The sequence below is a fragment of the Rousettus aegyptiacus genome, unplaced genomic scaffold (assembly GCF_014176215.1).
Source record: "Rousettus aegyptiacus isolate mRouAeg1 unplaced genomic scaffold, mRouAeg1.p scaffold_m13_p_18, whole genome shotgun sequence".
Classification (NCBI taxonomy): domain Eukaryota; kingdom Metazoa; phylum Chordata; class Mammalia; order Chiroptera; family Pteropodidae; genus Rousettus; species Rousettus aegyptiacus.
In genome coordinates this window covers 14,848,237-14,868,418 of record NW_023416293.1, presented here as the reverse complement: position 1 = coordinate 14,868,418, position 20,182 = coordinate 14,848,237, and the positions used below count along the sequence as shown (strand labels likewise).

The following is a 20,182-nucleotide window of genomic DNA, read 5'->3' as shown; positions in this document are numbered from 1 at the left end:
TCAGCCACACTGCCCCAAGCAGCTCATGCCCACCACAGGCTGTGGGTCCCTCTGGACCCCGTCCCAGGTCCAGAGCCCAGCTGCGGGTCTAGGCAGGGAAAGGGTCACTCCAAGTCCAAGGGCAAGTGTCAGGGCTGGCAGAAGGGACCTCGGTGGGAGTCCCCTGGATGGGTCAGTCCCCATAATGATTTCAGAGCCACCTAGTCAAGAGGCCACAGAGGCTTCTAAGGAGACTGCCCCCCTCAGCAGGGGGAGGTGTCTGCGGCCTGGCCCTCAGGCTCCTGCCCCAGGCCCTGTGGTCTGGTGAGGCCTCCGCCCCCATAGCCTCGCAGTGGCTGGAGCAGAGCCGTGTGCGGGCTGCCAATTCCAGCCGTGTGTGAAATCCCACACTCCGCAGGCGCTGGCCGCCACCGGGGCCCAGAAGCCTTGTAAACAGGTGGAAAATTATTACTCAGGGCAGAGAGAGCTCACTTGCTGGCCCCTGACCTGTCCCCTCTCCCCAAGATGCGGAGAGACTGGGCAGAGGGTGGGGGCAGCCAGCTGCAGGGGCGCGGCTGCGGACAGGGTGGCGGGCACAGGGCGGGCGCTGTCTCCTCTCCCAGATAGGGTCCCAGGTACATCTCTCCTCCTCTCTGGGCTGAGCAGCGGGGGACAGAGAGTGGCCAGGGATTGGAGTGAGATGGTCCAGACTTCCTCCCACCGCCAGGATGGGTGAGGAGAGTGTGGTGAGTCTAAAGGATGTTCAGCAGAATGCTCCAGGCTCCCCGCTGCCTGCAGGACTCTGCCCAGATGATGGAGGGATGATGGATGGATGGATGGATGGATAGATGGATGGATGGAGGATGGATGGAGGATGGATGGATGGATCGATGGATGGATGGAGGGAGGATGGATGGAGGATGGATGGATGGATGGATGGAGGATGGATGGATGGATGGATGGAGGATGGATGGAGGATGGATGGAGGATGGATGGATGGAGGATGGAAGATGGATGGAGGATGGAGGATGGATGGATGGATGGAGGATGGATGGAGGATGGATGGAGGATGGATGGATGATGGAGGATGGATGGATGGATGGAGGATGGATGGATGGATGGAGGATGGATGGAGGATGGATGGATGGATGGATGGATGGAGGATGGATGGATGGATGGATGGATGGAGGATGGATGGATGGATGGATGGATGGATGGATGGATGGATGGAGGATGGATGGATGGATGGAGGATGGATGGAGGATGGATGGAGGATGGATGGAGGATGGATGGATGGAGATGGATGGATGGATGGATGGATTAATGGATGGAGGATGGATGGATGGATGGATGGATGGATGGAGGATGGATGGATGGATGGAGGATGGATGGAGGATGGATGGATGGATGGAGGATGGATGGATGGATGGATGGAAGGATGGATGGATGGCAGGATGGATGGAGCATGGATGGATGGATGGCAGGATGGATGGATGGAGGCGGATGGCATGGCGGCTGGATGCTGGATGGATGGAGGATGGAATGCGAGATGGATGGCAGGATGCTGGATGGATGGAGAAGGATGGATGGCGATGGAGGATGGATGGAGGATGGATGGATGATGGAGGATGGACGATGGAGGATGGAAGGGGATGGATGGATGGATGAGATTGAAGGAGGATGGATGGAGGATGATGGATGCAGAGAATGGATGGCGGATGGAGGAGGAGGATGGCGGATGGAGGAGGATGGATGGAGATGGATGGATGGAGGATGGTGGAGGATGGATGGGATGGAGGATGGATGGAGGCTGGATGGTGGAGGATGGGATGGAGGCTGGATGGAGGATGGAGGAGGATGGAGGAGGATGGATGATGGAAGATGGATGGAGGATGGATGGAGGAGGAGGATGGAGGATGGATGGATGGCGGATGGATGGAGGATGGATGGAGAATGGAGGATGGATGGAGGATGGATGGAGGATGGATGGATGGATGGATGGATGCAGGGGTGGATGGATAGACACTGGTAGTTGGCTGTTCTCTTCCTTCTGGACACACTCAGAGCTTTGCACTGGCATCAGCTGCTCGCTTGGGGGCGGGGAGGAGCCCTGCCTGTCCTCTCCCATGGGGGGGTCACCCACCCCTCAGCTTGGCCTGGCCCAGGTGCACCTGCAGTGCATCGGAGCTCACAGCCCCCACAGCCTGTCCTGGCAGGGGCTACAGCATCCCAGGCCCAGGCCCGCAGGGCCCCCAGGGCTCAGGGCAGGAGAGATGCAGGGACCGCGAGCCTGGGCTGAGGTGCCACGCAGCTCGTGGGTGGCCCAGCGTGGGCCGACTCCCCTGCAGCAGCGTTCACAGCTGAGAGAATGTCCCCAGGTCCTGAGGCCGGCCCACCGCAGACACTCTCCTGGCACCTCCAGCAGCCAAATCAGCCACGTTCAGACGCTCGTCACATGTGGGGCCACCCACGTACCCGCCCACCCACCTCAGTGCGGCCTCTGCCCCAGACGCACGTAGCAATCAACTCCCGGAACCTCTGGGAGGTCCGAATGCAGCAGCATATAATCTCGGAGCCCGAAATAGCCATGCCAGGGAGGCTGTGTGCCACCTCGCACGTCCCTGGGGACCCCTCAGCCAGGCCCCACAGCATGGCAGCCGTAGTGGGGGTGCTGCAGTGGTCACTGGCTCCCCGAGGCCCTCAGGGGCAGCTTGGGGACTTCGTCATGGCAGACAGGCCTCCCCAGAGTGACCAGAGCCCCCAGGCCTCCCTCCCGCTGGCTCTGGGCCTTGTTTTGCCAGCCGCCTCTGTGCGGCGCAGCTGGCCCAGGGGCCGCCACTCTACGGTCCTGTTTCCCCTGATGTACTTCACGCCCCACGCACACTCCCGCTGGCCTCTGCTGTCCCCTTGCCCTTGTGGTGGGTTGAGCAGTGGGTCCCCAGGAAGTAAGGCCACACCCTGACTCCCAGGACCTGTGAACAGAATCGTATCTGGAAAAAGAGTCTTTGCAGGTACAATCAAGTTAAGCCTCCTGAGATGAGGCCAACGGACCATTGGGGTCGGGCAACCTTACGAGAGGCACCAGGCACCGCGGGAGGAGCCTCGTGGAGCGGAAGGCAGCCACGGCACGCTCTCTCTGAGCTCACCCCTCCCCCCCGCCATGCCAGCCTCTTGTCCCCCCCGATGCCAGAGCTGCCTTTTCTCAGCTCCGCACCCAGTCACGACTGCCGCCAACAAGCGTGTAGGAGCAGTCAAGAAGCACAGTCCTACCTCCGAGGGACCAGACCTTCAGACACCCAAGGCACGCCCCAGACGCGATCCGCAATTTTAAAACAGCCAGCTCGACCTCCTGGCCGGCGTGACAACGTCGTCCGGCGGAAGTCCGCTGTCTTGCCTGGGAGACCCGACCCTCTGGAGGGAACGAAGCCCGCCCCGCGTCTCTGGCTGCCCCGCTTTGCCGGCGCCCGAGGCACATGTCGGGTGTCCCCCGCGGTGGGGAGCCACCACAGGCTTCCCTGGTCCTCGGTCTCCTGACCCCGGCCTCCAGGGCATCCTGGCCCTGCTCAGTGGGACCTGACAGGGTCAGGAGGTGGCTGGGGCCACAGGCCCAGCACTTGCTGGGAAGGAGGTCGGGATGTGGGAGAATGAGGCAGGGGCCAGCAGGGCCGCGGGGGGCTCTGGGGCAGACACAGAGCAGGGGGCAGGGGATGTTGGGGGCCGGGGAGGAAAGGCCTGACTGTGGGTGGTGTGGCACCCACGCTGGGCCCTCTGTGGGTCCCCCCACCCCAGAGGACGACGACAGTCTAGCGCTGCCTCCACACCCATGGCCGGCAAGGCCACGGCGGCACCCGCAGGCTGAGAGGCTTTGTCCTGACGTACTGCATGCTGACTGTGCCTCGGTTTCCCCACTGGATAAGTGTTATACCCAGTCCTGTTTCCCAACTGTGGTGTCTCTCCAAATATCTACGTACTGTTCCACCAGACATAGACGTGCATGAAAATTCTGTTGGTTCGGCGAGAGTGGGTGCGACTGTGTCCCCAGGCCCCGGGCGGCTGGCGGTGTCAGCCACCCTGCACCCTGCCCGCTTCCCCAGCCCGGCGCTCAGGCCCGCACCCACGATGCCCCTCCTGGACGGCAGAGGAGTTGCAGGCTCCTTGGAGGAGGCTGCGTCACACATGGGTGGCCAGTTGAGTCCCAGCCAGTCCCACCCTAGGCAGAGGAAGTGGGTGTGGGAGCCGCCTCCCGAAGCCCTGAGGGCTGGAGCAGTCTGACACTTTGGGGGGCGGCCGTCTCCACCCCGACCCCAGGCGCTGGGGCAGGAGACCAGGCACCCTGGGATTGCCGCCCTGGTGGCCTCGTCGAGGGGGGTCCCATCCCCACGGCGCTCGGCAGGGCCTGGAGCCCAGCTTCCCCGGACACACACACGACTGTGCACGTCACACTTTGGTGACAACAAGTCCCAAGGAAGCCAAAGGCAGGAGCCGCGTGCTGTCGGGGACACAGGGCGGGCGGCAGGGGACTCACAGGGAGTGCAGGTTCGGCAGCTCCCACAGGGCCTCGGCGGGGACCCCTCCCAGCTGGTTGTTCTGCAGCATCCTGTAAGGAGAGGAAGGGGCTTGAGGACCCCGGCACACGGAGCTGGCGGTCCCCCTGAACCCCCCACGAGCCACACCCTGCCCGGTGCCCCAGCTTCAGGCCCGGAGGGTCCTGGCCCAGCCCCCGGCCCCGCAGTGGGCTTCAGGAGCAGTGCAGGGACTGTGGCCTGGGCCCGGCCCGGCCGGAAGGGGGGGGGTGCGGCTCAGGGCTTCCTGGGGGGGGGGGGCGGAGCTGACGAGGACGATGGAGAAGCGCACGGGTGTGGCCATTGGGCCAGAAGTCCGGAGTCGCGATTCTGCGGAAGTTCAGCCGGGAGGGTTTGGGGACAAGCAGGATTCCCTCCCTGGCCTCGGTTTCCCTGTCTGCATGGCTGAGAGGCCGGAGGTTTCTCTGGGCCTGGGGCGGGGAGGGATGAGGCAAGGCGTAGGTGGCAGGGTCCCAGGCAAATGTGATTTCCAGGGTCCCCGTCTGTAGAAGCTGTGTGGCACACCCAGGCCAGGGTGTGGACCCATTTCCGACGGCCAGGCTCACACAGCCCCGGAGATGTAGCACACCCCAGGGAACACGACCACGCAGCAGGCCTGGCCCCAAAGCACGGGAGACCCTAAGACACGGGTCTGAGCAAGGCGTGCCTGGTGCTAAGGGAAGCACTGGGGGAGACTTGCAGGGAGCCCCTGGCAGCAGCCGCCATGAGAACCGTCTGACTCGTAGGGCTCTGCACCTGGGCCCAGGAATGTGGGGGGGGGGGCGGGGGGAGCACGTGGGTCACAGGGGCAGGCCGGCGGGTCGCAGGGACAGGGTGACGGATCCTGACCGGAGCCCCGGGCCGCAGGGCCGCATCTCGTGTGATGGGGCGCACAGTACTTACAGGACCTTCAGGCTGTGCAGACCAGAGAAGGCTTGTCCCGGGATGTGTGAGAGGTGGTTCCCGGAGAGCCGCCTGCAAACCAGGGCCGACAGTCGGTGCCGCTGGCAGGGGACCCGGACGGTGACCCCGCCGGCTGTGCTGGGGACGCTGGGGGGAGGGGTGCGGGGCACCCCCCCCCCCCGTTGCTGACAGCAGCAGGGCGTTTCGCTGCCCTGCGCTCCTCACCTCACTCGTTTTCAGCCCCCTGCAAGGTGCCTGCTGTCACCCCGGTTCCAGAGGAGGGAACTGTGGCGTGGGGGCCCGTCGCGTCCCCTCAGGCCCTGGGGCTCTGCAGGGCCTGGCCCTCTCGCCAGCTCCGGGTGGCGTCTCGGCCACACGCGCACGTCCCTCCGGTGCTGACCAGGCACCCGGGGCCTGCCCTCGACCCTCAGCCGAGTCGTGTTCCGTCACCCGTGGAGGGTTCGGGACCCTGAGTGTCCATGTCTCCTCCACGCCCTCAACGCCGCGGCCACCCCGCTAGCCCGGGAGGGCTGGGGAACGGGGCCGGAACGAGCCGGCTTCCGGTCCGGGCCGCGCGTCTGGCAGACGTGGACCCGTGAGGTGCGTGTTCCCTGGGCAGGAGCCACAGCTGGCCCGGCGCAAGTGCACGTGTGGGGCCCGGGGGGGGGGGCGGGAGATGGCGGGGCACCACGGCCTGGCTCCCCGGGGGCGCTCAGGCTGGGCACGGCACCGGCACCCGAGGAGGCGACTTGCTCCCCATGCCGGAGTGGAGGGAAAGAGGGGACTGCAGGTTAGAGGGGAGCCCTGCTCCCTGCAGGACGGGGAGCAGGGATGCTGGCCGCGGCTGGCTTGTGGAGCAGCTGGCCAGGGAGGGCGGGCCAGAAAGGGTGAGCCAGGTGAGGGTGGGGCCAGGTGAGGGCAGGACTTAGCAGTGGATCCTTGGGGTGGGCGAGACTCGAGCTGGTGGGGTGCACCCTGGAGACGTGCAGGGAGGCTGAGGAAGGGGTGCGGCTCTGTTGTTGGGGGGCTGCCTGAGGTGACGGCAGTGGGAGCGGAGGAAAGGGAGGGAGAAGATGCTGCGGGAAAAGCCACCAAGACTCGGGACTGAGAGCGAGCCGGCAGGGCCCCCAGGGAGAGGGGTGGCTGGGCAGGGGAGCCGGCTCAGCCCGAGAGGACCAGGCTGTGGGCCTCTGCGCCGCGTGGCCCGCACCGCCACCTCGAGCTCCCAGCACCGCCCGGCCCGACCGCCGCCTACTCACAGCTCCTCCAGGAAGCGCAGCTGGCGGAAGGGCCCGGGCCGCAGCTCCGTGAGGTTGTTCATGCTCAGGTCTCTGTGGAGAGACGACGGAGCCGTGAGCCCCTGCAGCCCCAGCTCCACACACCCACGCGGGCCCGACTCCACCGCCCCCGCGGCTGCGGCTGCGCCCTCTGCCCGGAGCTGGCCGGGCGAGCCTTCTCTCCTCGGCCTCCCTGCGCCTCGACCCTCCTTTCCTCCGGACCCTGGGCCTGGCTCTGACCAGGCCTGAGAGTGACCGAGCACCGTGCACAGGGCGGAGCAGGAGAAGAGCCCACAGGCTTCGGGGCGGGAGGCAATGGCTCACTCCGCACAAACGGCACCTCACGCTCCCGTCCACCAACGGGGAGGAGGCGGAGGCCCGAGCTCAGGCCTTGGCAGCCTCCAGGCGGGTCCAGCGTCCGTGAGTGCACGGGGCGACCGTGCTGCCGGCCCCCTTCCCGTGGGCTCTCTCCTCGGTCTCCAATGGGAGGCCACGGCTTCCGGGCACGCCGAGGGGCGCCCCAGTCCTGAGCGGTGGCACGGCCCCCCTGAGGCCCCCACGTCACCTGGGAGGTGAGCTGCTTTGGGTGTCGCCGGTCTGCCGGGCGCCCGGCCCACAGCTCGCCCACCCGGGGCCTGAGCTGTCAGCGGGATTATTTGTCCAAGCGACTTAACCCCACGACACCCCAGTGGATTCCGTCATTACCCCCATTTTACATTCGAGAACACGCAGAGGAAAGGGCACCGCGTGTTCGCAGCACAAGCCCCGGGGTCAACCCTGAGCTCTGCGCCCGCGGCCGCCTCCCCCAGGAGAGTGGCCAGGACGACCCTGAAGCCCTCAGGCCCTCAGAAGGGCTCCAGGAGCTGATGCTTGCAGATGGCCCGACGGACGGCAAGCCCATGACATCGCGGCCATCTGCGGGCGAGGGTCCCAGCCCAGCAGGCCTGGGGTAGGTGGCAAGGGGCTGGGGCCCTGGTCGCTTGGGCCCGCCCTGTGCCAGCACTGTCTGCTCTGTGCATGGTGAGCAGCAGCGTCTGGAATGGCCACTGTGGCCCGGACACAGCCGGCCCCATGCTGCTCACGCTGCTCGGAGGGGCTTCTCGCCTCTGCCAGCCCCTCCCTCCCTGCGGCGCGGAGGCGGGCCCAGCAGACCCCCGCGCCTCCGCACGCCCCGGGCCCCCCTGCACCTTCTCCACCTGCTCAGAAAGTTGTGCAGAGGTGGGATGTGCTGGGATCTGGTTGCCACCCATAAAAACTGTTTAGTCTCAAACGTGTCACCTTTGATGAGGCTCAGAGTCAGACACCACGTCCCCTGAGGAAGGGAGACAGTGCGCGTGGCACAGGGGAACCGGCCGCTGGTGGCCCGCAGTCCTGCCCGCCCCACGCGCAGACAGCAGGGCCGTCCTGCCCCACCCCCCGGCCCCCAGCAGGAAGGGCTCGCTGCTCCGCGGACAGCCACCCTTCTGGGAGCAGCATCGAGGGAGTCGGTGGTGGAGCTGAGGCCAGAGCTTGGTCCTTGGGGTGCTCTCGAGCCCACCTGCCCGGCCCTCGGGTGGATGTGAGGAAGCAGGGCGGCCCGGGCGGGACAGGGCAGTGGGGTCCGGGGGCCTGCACCCTCCCCACGCCCTCCACCAGGCGGGAGGCCGGGGCGCAGGACACACACCTCTGGGCACTCGCCCTCGCGTCCCTGAACATGCCTCCGCAGAGCCGGCTGTGACTCAGCCTCGTCACTCAGCTGTCCCTCCAGGGGCCGCGCCTCAGAGGCTCTGATGTGGCTCCATGCTCCCATCCCTCCTCCGCCACCCCGACTAGCGGCCTCATTGTTCTCTCCTGGGAGGAGGGGGTCTGGACCCCAGCCCGCCCCACATCCTGCCCCCGACGGCACAGCAGCTGCAGAGCTCAGCAAGGGGGTGGGTCCGGCTGGTCCGGTGGGTCCCACTCAGGCCCGGCCCTCTCACAGAAGGAAAAGGGGTAAGGCTGGTGCCGAGGGGAGGGGAGGGGAGGAGCGGGGCGTGGAGCTGCGAGAGGGAGGTGCAGGCAGCCGTGCAGGCAGACGCCACAGGCCCTGGGAGTGGCCGTGGGCCCGGCGTGGGGGGCCGCACCTGGGCGGCTTCAGGGGCAGGCTGTCCTGTGAGGTCGGTGGTTCTGGGACAGGACGTCCGAGGAGGTGGCCACTCCTGTGCGACCAGAGAGCACAGCTCAGAGCCGCAGGCCACGCCCAGACCCGGTGCCCGGGCCCCGCCGTGGCGGCGTGAGCCGTAATCGCAGGCGCGGGGATGCGCGAGCTCTGGGATGTGCTGGTTTTGCGTGTGCTGGGCGTGTGCGTCATGTGTGAGGGCTGTGAAAAGTCACCGCCTTCTGCAAGCACCCGCGCCACACTCAGGCGCTTCGGAAGACACGCATGGCATCGGCCAGGGCTCACCTCTGGGGGGCCTCGTGCGGCCGTGACCTCCTCCGCACCTCACTCCACGGCCTGGCCCGTCTCCGGGTCAGGAAGGGGCTCAAGGTGCCCTGCGATCCTGTCTCTGGGCGGCTCATGGCGGATTGGGGGCCCTCCGCGCCACCACTGTCGCCCTGAGCGCCGCGGGCACACGTGCGCACACACACACCTGTGCACGCCCCCCGCACCGCTCGGGACCGGCTTCGTGGACGAGCGACCCGTGCGGCTGCAGAGACCGTGCCTGGCGCTCCAGCTGCCTGCTGCTGTCCTTTTGAAATCCTCAATGGTTCTTGCACGAGCGGCCCTGTTCTCCCCACTGAACGCGGAGGCCGAGAGGTCACGCTGCGGCCTCACTCTGCGGCCTCCGTCCGTCCCAGCAGCCCTGGGTGCTCCCTGGGGACACGGTGTGGGGCAGCCCTGGGGCGAGGCTGGCGGGAGGGAGGGGGGAAGGGCGGGCAGCCCCGGGCACGGGGAGCAGAAATCTCTGGCTGCACATCAGGAACACGTCTCAGGGCTTCGCCCTGTGAGGCAACCGGACCACCCAGGATGCGGGGCGAGGCGGCGTCACCAGGGAGCCCAGGAGCAGGTGTCGTCGTAAGAGGGGGTGCCGGGAGCTGGGGGCAGAAACCAGAGGGTGGGGTAACAGGAGACCCTCCCATGGGAGTCTGGCGGGTCCCTGGGGGTTGGTTCTGTGTGTTTTTTCCCATGAGAGGGAGGGGCAGCAGAAGGCGCAGCCCGGGGTGCTGGGCTGGACCGGAAACGGGGGTCCCTGCCTGGCTGGAGCAGAGCCCCGGGAAGCGGCGCCCTGAGCACTCTGCCTGGACTTAATCAGGATGACGGGGGATGAACCCCTGTCCCCAGGCCACGTCCCCACACAGTTCCGGACGAGGGGACATGTCTGCCTCTGCGCACACAGCGCCTCCCCCAGGCTTTGCACAGTGACCGGCTGGGAACAGTGCTGCTTTTTACACAAGAACTTGCCTGACCTGGTCACAGCTCGGCTGCTCATTTGTGACAAGGATGTCTCCGGCCTGCCTGGGGCACAGGGGACAGCAGGGGAGGAGGCGGAGGGGCAGGCGCCTGGACTGGGGGCCCTTCGTGAGGGGGCAGAAAGGCCCCCTCGTCGCTGAGCAAAGGGGAGGCTCGTACAGCTCAGACTGAACCGGCAGTGGGGCCGGGGTGACGGCGGGTGACCCAGGTGACTCAGGGGAGGCAGGGCAGGAGGAAGGCGAGGGGGGCGCGGAGGTCGGGCCAGGGGGCAGCACGGCGGGCACTTCCCAAGCCCTGGGGTCAAGGCCGCCGCAGCCAGGGACGTCGCCCACGGCGCCACACCCCGCCTCTGCGGTGCGGGCCCCCAGCTCTAGGGGCAGAGAGGGGAGGCCAAGGGGGGGGGCCCAGGAAGGCCCCGCCCCCTCAGAGGTGAGGACCGTGGTGGGGCCACAGGAACCCGCTCGGGTCAAATCCCGTGGCCCCCTTCTTCTTACGGAACGGGGTACCTCTGACAGTGACGGCAAGGTTGTTGAGGTGCTGGACAGGGAGAGGGGACGGGCCTTCGAGGTGGAGACTGCGTCCTGGAGCAGCGCTCGGGACCCACCGCCACCCGCCATACCCAGCCGGGCGGTTTCCCGGGCGGGACCGGGCCCCACTGTCCTCTCGAGTCGGGTGGGACAGTGCGGGCGCCGGGCGGCCGGGGCACAGCAGGTGGAGGACCCTCTGTGCCGGTGTGCCAGCCCCCCCCCCCGCCCCCCCGACCGCCCTGACACACCCTCGTCTCATGCATCCGACCCTTCTGGGAGGCCCGCGAGCCAGGCCTGCTATTCCCATTGTAACTGCGGAAACGGCCTCCACTGTGGCTCACGCACGGGAAGGGCCAGCGCTCTGTGGGCCCCAGCTGCGCCCACGGGTTCCCGAGTGGCCCCGCAGCCCGGTGCTCACGGGCCGGCGGTGCCCAGGGCTGAAAGCTGCGGGGGTGGGGAGGCCGCCGGGAGGGCACCCCCGGCCCGCAGAGCACCCTTCCTGCCGTGCGGGCCCCCTCCCTAACCGTGCGGCCGCTGCAGGTGGACCGCCCCGGGTCCCGGGCCTGCGGTCAGGGCTGCGTGTGGGTCCCAGCGTCAGGCGGCCCGTGCGGCTCGGCCCCGGCCCCTGGCAGCTGGAGCTCCTGGGCCTCGTTCTGTGTCTGTGAGGCGTCACATGACAGCTGTCCATAAGGGAACTGTCCTGAGGGCCAAACAGAGGAGCCTCACATGCGAGGGCAGCTGTGCCCCCCGCGGGCCGCGAATGCCAGTCCGCAATTTCCCCTCCCCTGCACCCCGCCCTAGACCCCTTCTCCAGCACGCAGGGTCACATGGGGAGCCGGGCGGAAGGCAGCGGGCGGGAGGGCATCCCGGGTCAGCGTGCCACACGAGGCACCAGCTGCCACTTCGGTCTGGTGCCACCTGCCCCAGCCCTGACTCTCATCCTTTGATCTGCTGATCCTGGCCTGGACCCCTGGCCAAAGGCATTCTGCCTCCCTGGCCCCTCCGAGGAAAGGCAAAGGGCTGGGCTCCCTCCCTCCCTATTTTGTGTATAACCAGGACTGTCGCAGAGGCCCTGGGATATGGTCACAGCCAGGTTCCCTCTGAGGTGGCGGTGTGTGTGGGAGCGAGGACATGGGGAAGGGCTGGCCACTGGGCTGGCTCTGGGCGTGGTGCCGTGGCCTGGCCCGGATGCCACTGGAAAGGGGCCTTCAGCCTGAGTGCCCTGTTCCTGGTCCCGTGTGCAGAGCTGCTGCGCACCAGCGGAGGGCCTGTGCCCACGTGCACACATGGGAGACAAGAAGAGACACTGGGCATCCCCAGGACAGAGCCAGACCTCAGACGCCGCGGGACAGAGCCTGAATGTCAGGCTGGAGGCCTCCCAAGTGCCCGAGGGTGAGGGGACAGTCAGGGAGGGCTTCCTGGCACGTGTTCGTATAGGAGACACACAGAGGGACACAGAGAAGGCACCGTGGGGACGGAGGGAGAGATGGGGGCGACGCGGCCGCAAGCCCAAGGGGCCAGCAGGCCTGGGAGCTAGTGGCGGCCCGCAGGGGGTTGTCCCCAGGGCTTCCGCAGGGAGCGCGGCCCTGCTGACGCCTGGACCCGGGCTTCTGGCCTCCAAGACCACGGGAGAACTCATTTCTAACGTTTTAAGCCGCCTGGTTTGTGGGACTCTGTTACACCAGCCACCGCTGCCGCGCGGGTCCCAGGCCAGGTGAGCGCTGCCGGGTCCGAAGAGCCGCCTCCCACGCAGCCGGCCTCGGGCGAGCATGCGCGCTGGACCCCGCGCGCGCAGCGTCTGCCTACTCATCCCTTCGCGCCTTCCTTCATCCCGCCAATAGTTCTGGTACCGTGTGCCAGGGGCTTGTGCCAGCACTGAGGGCACCAGGGGCCCTGGCTCTGAGCTTGCAAACCTTCCGCTCTCGCGCCGTTCTCTGCCCCCAGCCCCCGAAGGCCCCAGGTATTCCTGACCCCAAGCCCACCCCAGGCAGGTCCCTGGGCCCGCAGCATGGCGCCTCTGTGTCCCCACGTCACGCTGGATGGGGAGGCTGACACTCTGGCAGGTGGAGGTAAGGCCAGGGGACAGGGAGGGGGCACCCCAGGCTTCTGCATTCAGAGCAGGGCAGCCAGCAAGGAGGTGTGGCGGGGTTGGCATGGCGTCGGCTGGCACTGGGGTGGGGGGTGGGCATTTCTCTTTCTACTGTCTGTACACAGTTAATGGGCGGCCTTGTTCTGGCTGGGCGCACAGCCCCGCAGCGGCTGGGGGTGGCCATGGCTCGTCCCAGCCCTGGGATCTCACGTCTCACTGCGTGAAACTGCGACTTTCAGAGACGCTGGCAGCTCTGTCACCCACGCTCCTCTCCCCTCTGCTGTCCACATCCTGCTTGCCACCGTCATTGGTCTCCAGGAGATCCTGGGGTCAGGGACCCTCAACCCACAGGAAACAGGCCCAGAGTGGTCAAAGGACTCATCCGAAGACTCGGCAAGCTGGTGGCAGAGACGGAATTCCAGCCACAGCCTCCCATCCCCATTTGGTTGATGGGATCCCAAGGCCCCGATGGGGGAGGGGGGATCTACGGCCCCGCCCCCTTCCTACAGAGGACAAGGCGGGGCAGGGGGAGGGAGACTGGGCAGGGGGCGGGGCCAGCGGCTCTGTGGGGCCATAGGACCCCCTGAGGTGGGGGGTGCCCAGGGCTTGTTGTTGCCTCCCCACATCGCCACCAGGGCCTGTATTCTGCCAGTATTCGTTACTATGTGGCGAGTTCTTAATAAAATGCCGGCGCCTGGCTCGGCTGGGCCTGCTACTAAGTATACACTCAACAAACGTCCCACAGACACATAGTAACAATAACGCTCACACCCGCCTGGCGGTTACTGTGCATCAGACACCAGTCGGACGGTCAACTCTCGCAGCCTTCACAGCAGCATTATCACCTCCACGCCACAAGTGAGAAAACTAAGGCACAAAGAGTAAGTCCTCTATATCGTACACCTGAAACTAATATCGTGTGTCAACTGTAATCAAATTTGCTTTTTACAATTTTTTAAAAAGTCCTCCCCCAAGACCGGCAGAAAGCAGAGCCGGGATCTGGCCCAGCAGGGGTGGCCCGAGCGCATGCTCCTACCGCGCACTGCACCGGAAACCACTGGCAAGGAGCCCCCAGACACAGGGCGCCGCCGTCCCTACCCCGCCAGGCAAAGGGCTTGTTTGCAGTGCGACAATGACTCCAAAACAAGGTGTGCTTCACGCCTCCCCCAGTGCACCCAGAACTCTTGTCCACGCGGAGGCTGAGGGCTGCCTGGCCCAGGGAGGCCCAGTCTCCCGCCCAGCCCAGCGGCTGCCTCGGGCGCATCTGGACAGGGGCTGCTCTGCCACACTGCCGGCCCCTCAGAAGGCGACCCATCCCCCATCCCTCCCACCCGCGCCCCTCGGCCATCGTGACTGTGGGACAGAAGGAACCTCCAGGGACGTAGTCTCATTTGGATCACGGCCACTTGGGGCGGGAGGCAGGTCAGGAGATGTCCTCACTCTCACCAGAAGCACGGGGCTCAGAGAGGGTAAGGGCAGGATGCGCACATAACCTGCAGGGCCTGTGGAAAACGAGGCCGCTTGTTTAAACACGACTGGGACATCTAAAACGGCGACAGCAGAGAACTGACCCGGCGTGGGCCTCTCTAAGCGCAGGGACCTCGGTGACCATGCAGGTGGCTGTCTCCTCAGTGGCCGGGGAAGGGGCCTAGCCCGTCACCCAGGTCACAGGCGGACGCGGTCACTGGGCTGGGAGAGCTGGGGTCCAGGCCGCCTGAGAAGTGAGCGGGCTGCTGGCCGGCCCCCTGCCGGCCCCCAGGCATGCCAGGGCGGGGCCTGCCCTGCCCTTATTCTTCTGTCTGGCTCTGTCTGAGACAACAGTCCCCTTCCTTCCTGTCTCCTCCAGCCTCTGATGGGCTCTGTCTACCGCAAAGGTGGGACTGGTTTACAGCCCCTTTCTGCCTCAACTCCTGCAGCCCCTCGACGTTAGATCTCCGTCCCCACCCTCAAGCACCCCACCCCTGGGCGCCCCGGACCTAGAGCTGAGAGGAGGGACTCGCACCTGGTCCTGTAGCTTGAACGGCAGGTCCGGGGTGCTCTGCGGGGAGGCCCGGTACTGGGCGCCTGCGTGTGCGCATGCGCGTGCGTGCTGGCAGGTGTGATGCGGCCCTGAGAACAAGGGACCAGGTGCGCAGGCCCCGCCCTCAGGTGGCCGCAGCACAGCCGTGTCAGAGGGACATGCCGGCGGACACCGCTCGCAGACCCACAGGCACACAGCTCCCACGGTCACGGGGTGTGGGGGGGATGCCCTGTGCTGAGCGCTGTCCCAGGAGGCCCCGATCAGACGCCCGCTGCAGCAGGCACGGAGGGCTGGCCCGCGCAGCCCCCAGGCCCGAGGTCGTCCCCTCGCCCACAGCCGCCCCCCAGGGTTCTGCGGCGATGGCGTCAGTTACGGAGGCAGGGACGTGAGGAGACGCGCTGGCCATCCAGCGGGTCACCACGCCAGCCTGGCCGCACGCCTGAGCTGCCCAGGCAGCCTCGCTTCCAGGCGTACCTGGCGCCTGTGCCCTCGGGCTCAAACAGGTTGTCCTTTCGCACCTGAGGGTAGGGCTGGAAATTTCTCCCCGACCCGGTCTCCTGCGCCTTCCCAAGGTGTCCCAGCAGGAGCCTTGTCCTTGGCCTGCTCCTAGCAGAGGGAGTCCGCTAGCCCGAGGTCACAGAGCCCCTGAGCATGAGCTCGGAGCAGGCCCCTGTAGCCCCTCAGGCCGTCCCCAGCAGCCGCGCACGCCTGCCTCCCCCCCCTTTCCCCCCGGCTCCCCAAGATTCTGACGCCACGGACCTGGGGACAAGCCGGAATCCCCTGTCAGTCGGGACTGGCACCCAGAACTTTCCCCTTGAGCAGTGTCCCAGGCGACGTCTGGGCCCACCTCCCCCAGGTGCCTCTGTGAAGGGGCGCCCCCTCCATCCCCGCCAGGGGCCCAGGAGCAGGAAGGCGGTGGGGTTAGCAGCACGGGGGAGGAGGGGGCGGGCGGGGGCGGGGCGATGCAGGTCTGGATTGCGCAGTCCTGGTGGCCCACAGCCCCGCCCCATCACACGGCTGCGCGATGCCGTCTCTGGGCCTCCAGCTCATCTGTGACGAAGGTGTCAGAAAGCGGTGTTCACCCCGACGTTGTGAGGCGGGGGTGCTGTGACCGGCCCCCCACCCCCACCCCGCCTCACTGCCCCGTCTCCTGTGCTCCTCCCGCCCCGGGCAGCACTGTTCGTGGTTCCATTTTCAGGATGGAGAAGTGGAAACCAGGAGAGGTTAGGCGACTTGCCCGAGGTCACAGCTGGGCCCCGAAGGTCGCCCGAGACTGCAGCCCCATGCCCAGCGGCCCGGCCCCGGCTGCTCTGTCTGTCTCCCCGCCTGGCACGCACGGGGCAGGGCAGGGCGGGAGGCAGTGCGGAGGGCCCGGGTCGGGGGGCGGGCCGGGGGCCAAGTCTGCTCTGAGCCAGGCTTTCTTCTCCCCGCCAGCCGCCCCGCCCGGCCGCACCCCGTGCCCGCAGCTGCCAGAGCCCAGACAGTTCCTTTTCCTCACGCCTGGGGCTGCTTCCTGCCTCTCCTTTGAACTGGGGTGCTGGTTCCCCACACACTCGCCCTCCTCCAACGGCCCCCGGGCCTGCCCTCTGACGGGCCGTCCCCCAGGCCCTGCTTGGAGGCAGACTGGCACAGGAGGCCCCCGGAGGCCCCCGCTTCCGGGAACCAGCCTCCCGCCCTTCGCCCTTCTCTTCTCTGCCCCATCTGGGGCTGCTCCCGGTCCTGTTCCCGACACCCCCCCCCCATCCACCGTCCGGGGGCTTTCTCCATCCTGCCAGTGGACGAGGCTCAGAGGTGGCTTCTTCCAGCCTCTCCATGCTCTAATTTTTCAACAAAGCACGTGGACACCGAGGTGCAGAAAAGTGTGGGCCCGGCACCTCAGCCGAGGGACCAGGGCAGACTCGCGGGGCCCAGGTGTCGGGACTGGGGCCCGCCTGGGACGGTGGCCGCGGCGGTGAAGAGTGAGGACACACCCCCAGGCCGGCCGGCCCCCCGAGGCGCACGTTTCTCTGCTGCTGCATAGGGCAGGCCCCGCGAGGCCCGTCGGAAAGGCGGGCACAGGCCGGGGGCTTCCACCCTGTGCTCCCCCGGACCCTGCACCTGCGTTCCCAGTGTGGCCCATCCTGGCTGCTTTCCAGCCACGCTCCCCTCTCACAGCCCCCGACATCACGCCCCCCCCCCCGCTTCCCCATCTTTCACGGAGCAGCGTTCCCCGCAAAGCCACCCCCAGAGCCGCCTCCTCCAGGAAGACTTCTGTGACTAACACCTCTGGGCTCTGATGCCCTAATAACAACGCCAGCCAGCACTGACAGAGCTCCTCCTACAGGCCAGACACTCCACCAAACCCTCTGCAAACGCCCCCTCAGCGGGCCCACACCACAACCCCAGAGGGGTGCCAGCTCCTTCCACAAATGAGGAAACTGAGTCACTCAGGGCCCATCAACTGTCCCGGGTCACACAGCCCGTCAGCGACACCCAAACCCCGCGCCGCTGTGGCTGACGCCCTGCTCCCGGCCCCTCTGCCGTCCCCCAGCACCGGCCTCCGTCTTGTCGGTCATGGCGTCCCCAAGCTGTGCCAAGGGGGCTGCGAAGTACCAGGCCCCCCCAACACACACACGTGCACGCGTACACGCACACGTGCACACACACACACACACACGCCAACCTTCCAAGCAGTTCGATGTGATCGCACAGTCTGACTGGGCTGCACGGAGCGGGCACGGAGCAGCACCCTGACCCCCGCCCCCCCGGGCCCAGTGGGGGACGGTCGGGAATGGTGCTCAGAGGTGCCGGGCTGGGTGAGCCTCAGGCCTCTGGAGTCGCCACCTCCGACACTGCTCAGCCCCGGGGCTAAAGGAGAGCCTCAGAGTCTCCCGCTCGGGGACAACTTGGGCGCTGGTCTGTGCAGTCCTGTCCCTTCACCGTGTGGCTGTGGGAGGGGACGGCGCAGGGGGCATCCCAGCTTCCGGTCACCATCACCCCGGCCTCAGGGGCTCTGTCTCCCCCAGGTGGTTCTCGGAGCCCAGAGGGGGGAGGCCGAGGGTATGCTCCCTGAAAGGAGCTGACCAGATGTGTGGACTCTCAGCCCCCGGGGGCAGCAGTGGTGAGACGCCACGTACTGGGGGGCGGGACCCACAGGTGTCCTATGGGGCCCATCGTTCCTTGGTGCCCTGTAGTTCAGTCCGTGGCTCCCTCTCGGGATGTCCCAGTGGCCTCTGGCCTGCCATTTCCTGCATGCCCATCTCTTACCTTCTAAGACCTCAATGTCCCCTCCCTGGCCACTCCGGTCCCCGTCTTTCGCCAGCAGGTTGGACCCCAAGCGGCAGCACATCGGGGAGGGGAGGGCCCAGGATCTGCCCGCCCCAGCTCTTCTCAGCGACGGCCCCTGGTCACCCGCCTCAGTGGGTCTGCGGCTGGCTGCTCTCCTAGAGGCGAACAGGGTCGGCTCCTCTGAGCCACCCTCCGGCCCGCCGGCCCCAGCACAGACCCCTTCCTGCACCATCCACAGCTCGCCACGTCCCAGAGCCCGCCACTGAGTTCCCCACGTCACCTCTGTCCCCTCCTGTCCCCCACCCTGAGGCACAACCTGCATCTTGGGAGAGAGGCAGACACAGCCTGCTCGGAGCACCCGCCTCCGCTGAAGCCTTCACAGCAGCAGGGCAATGTGAAGGGGCGGTTGGGGAGATCGGCCACCCACAGGGACGGCGGGCGGCTTGGGCTCACACGGTGGCACTGCACCTCTCCTTCCCCAAGCCCTTCCAGAAAGGGGTGGGCCTGGGAAGCCAGGTGCTGGGAGGCAGGTCGGAGCAGTCAGTCTCTGGAAGGCACCGCCACCCCCCCCCCAATACAGGAGAGGGGCCTTTCTTCTGCCCCCAATTTCCAAACTCTCTGTGGTCACAGAACCCGGTCTTCAGATGACACGATGGCACACACCTCACTCAGTACATCGGATGGCTGAAGGTGGGGCTGCCCTGGGTGCAGCAGGCGTGGGGGACAGAGCCACCCTTCTCTGCCAGTTGTGGCGGCTCCCTCACCCCCGCCCCCAGACTTGGCTGGCAGCACGCCCCCCATCTTAACCCCCCAGACTAGAAAGGATCCGCCAGCCCCTTCCGGAATATGGACACGATTTTCTCCCTTCGCTCTGTCCCCTGGCCCCCCAGCCTGTGCCCCTCTGGGCGAGGAGAGACGTCCCAGCGAAGGGCAGCGGGCTTGGGAGGGCAGTCGGGCAGCGACAGCAGTTCAGGACCCCACACTGGCCAGGATGTGCTTCTGGGACCCCCGCCAAGGCCACCCAGCCTCAGCCTCAGCTCTCCTGGACACAGGGGAGGCACAGACCAACCACCTGTCCACCTGCTGAAGCCCCTTCCCCTCTCCTCCACCGCCATTCTCTCCTCTTCCTCCAGCTGCCCTCCCGAGAGAAGGGGCTGCCACGCCCCGTGCTCAGGGCCGGTCGCCCCAGCTCTCCCCAGGCCTGAGCTCCCAGGTGGACCCCCAGGACGGGCCGGCAGGGAAGGGGCCTCTGCTCGTCTGACGGTCAGCCCGACTCCCCTCCTGCCCCAGCACACGGTCCACTAGAAAGGGGCGCCCTGCGGAAGGCCCAAACTACAGGGTGCCCCGGGCAGGTGTCCCAGACTGAGGGGCGTACAGGCAGCCAGTACTCACAGGTAAGCCGTCAGTGGGGCCAGGTCCCCGGGCACGGCGGAGAGCCCGAGCTCCGAGCAGTCGGCCGACAGCATGACGCCGTCTTCCTGGCAGCGGCAGGGGACAGGGCAGGCGGCGGGCGCCGGGCCCGGCTGGGGGGCGCACGCGGAGGCGCAGAGCGCGGCGCACAGCCACAGCGCGCGCAGCCCGGGCGCGCGGGGCATCGCGGCGGCCCGCCGGGCACCTGGCGGCGGGCGGCGGGCTCGCGGGTCGGCGGCGGGCGGGCGCTGCGCCGCGGGGGTGGGGGGCGCAGCTAGAGCGCGGGGACCCTGCAGCCAGAGCGGCGCGCGCATTGCCGAGTGCGCGTTCCTCCTCTGTTTCACGGGCTGGGCTTGGCGAGGGAGGGAGACCGGGCGGAGGAGGAGTCACGGGGACCTTCCGCGCCGCGGTCGGGCCCTTTCCCTCCTTCCTCGGAGCTGGCAGGAGTTCATCCGGGAACGAAAAAACAGCGAGACACCCACAGACGGCGAGCGCAGCCTGCGGGTCAGGGTCCCAGGTCCCCCTGCAGGGATGGCCACGGGTCACGTGCCCCTCTGGAGGCCCCTCAAGAGTGACCCTGGGCTCCCACCCCTCCACCAGCGCGCGAGGAAACAGGTCGCGGAGGGAGGTCATTCGCTGGGTGGGGGCCAGCCCCAGAGCTGGAACTCAGGGCGCATCCTCGTCATTCATCTCCTGGGATTGGGAAGGAAATGAGGGG

The 20,182-nt window shown here is 67.2% G+C and overlaps 1 protein-coding gene across 1 annotated transcript in view; it reads right to left on the bottom strand.

Annotated features, from left to right (window-relative positions):
* The window catches only part of LGR6 (leucine rich repeat containing G protein-coupled receptor 6), a 40,589-nt gene extending 20,940 nt beyond the window's left edge, over positions 1-19,649 (bottom strand). The window contains exons 1-4 of the mRNA XM_016130753.2: positions 19,447-19,649; positions 6,704-6,775; positions 5,445-5,516; positions 4,505-4,576 (exon numbers count right to left, since the gene is read on the bottom strand). Coding sequence (XP_015986239.2) covers positions 4,505-4,576; positions 5,445-5,516; positions 6,704-6,775; positions 19,447-19,649 — 419 coding nt within the window. The remainder of the gene's footprint in view (positions 1-4,504; positions 4,577-5,444; positions 5,517-6,703; positions 6,776-19,446) is intronic.
* Between the last annotated feature and the right edge of the window lie 533 nt (positions 19,650-20,182).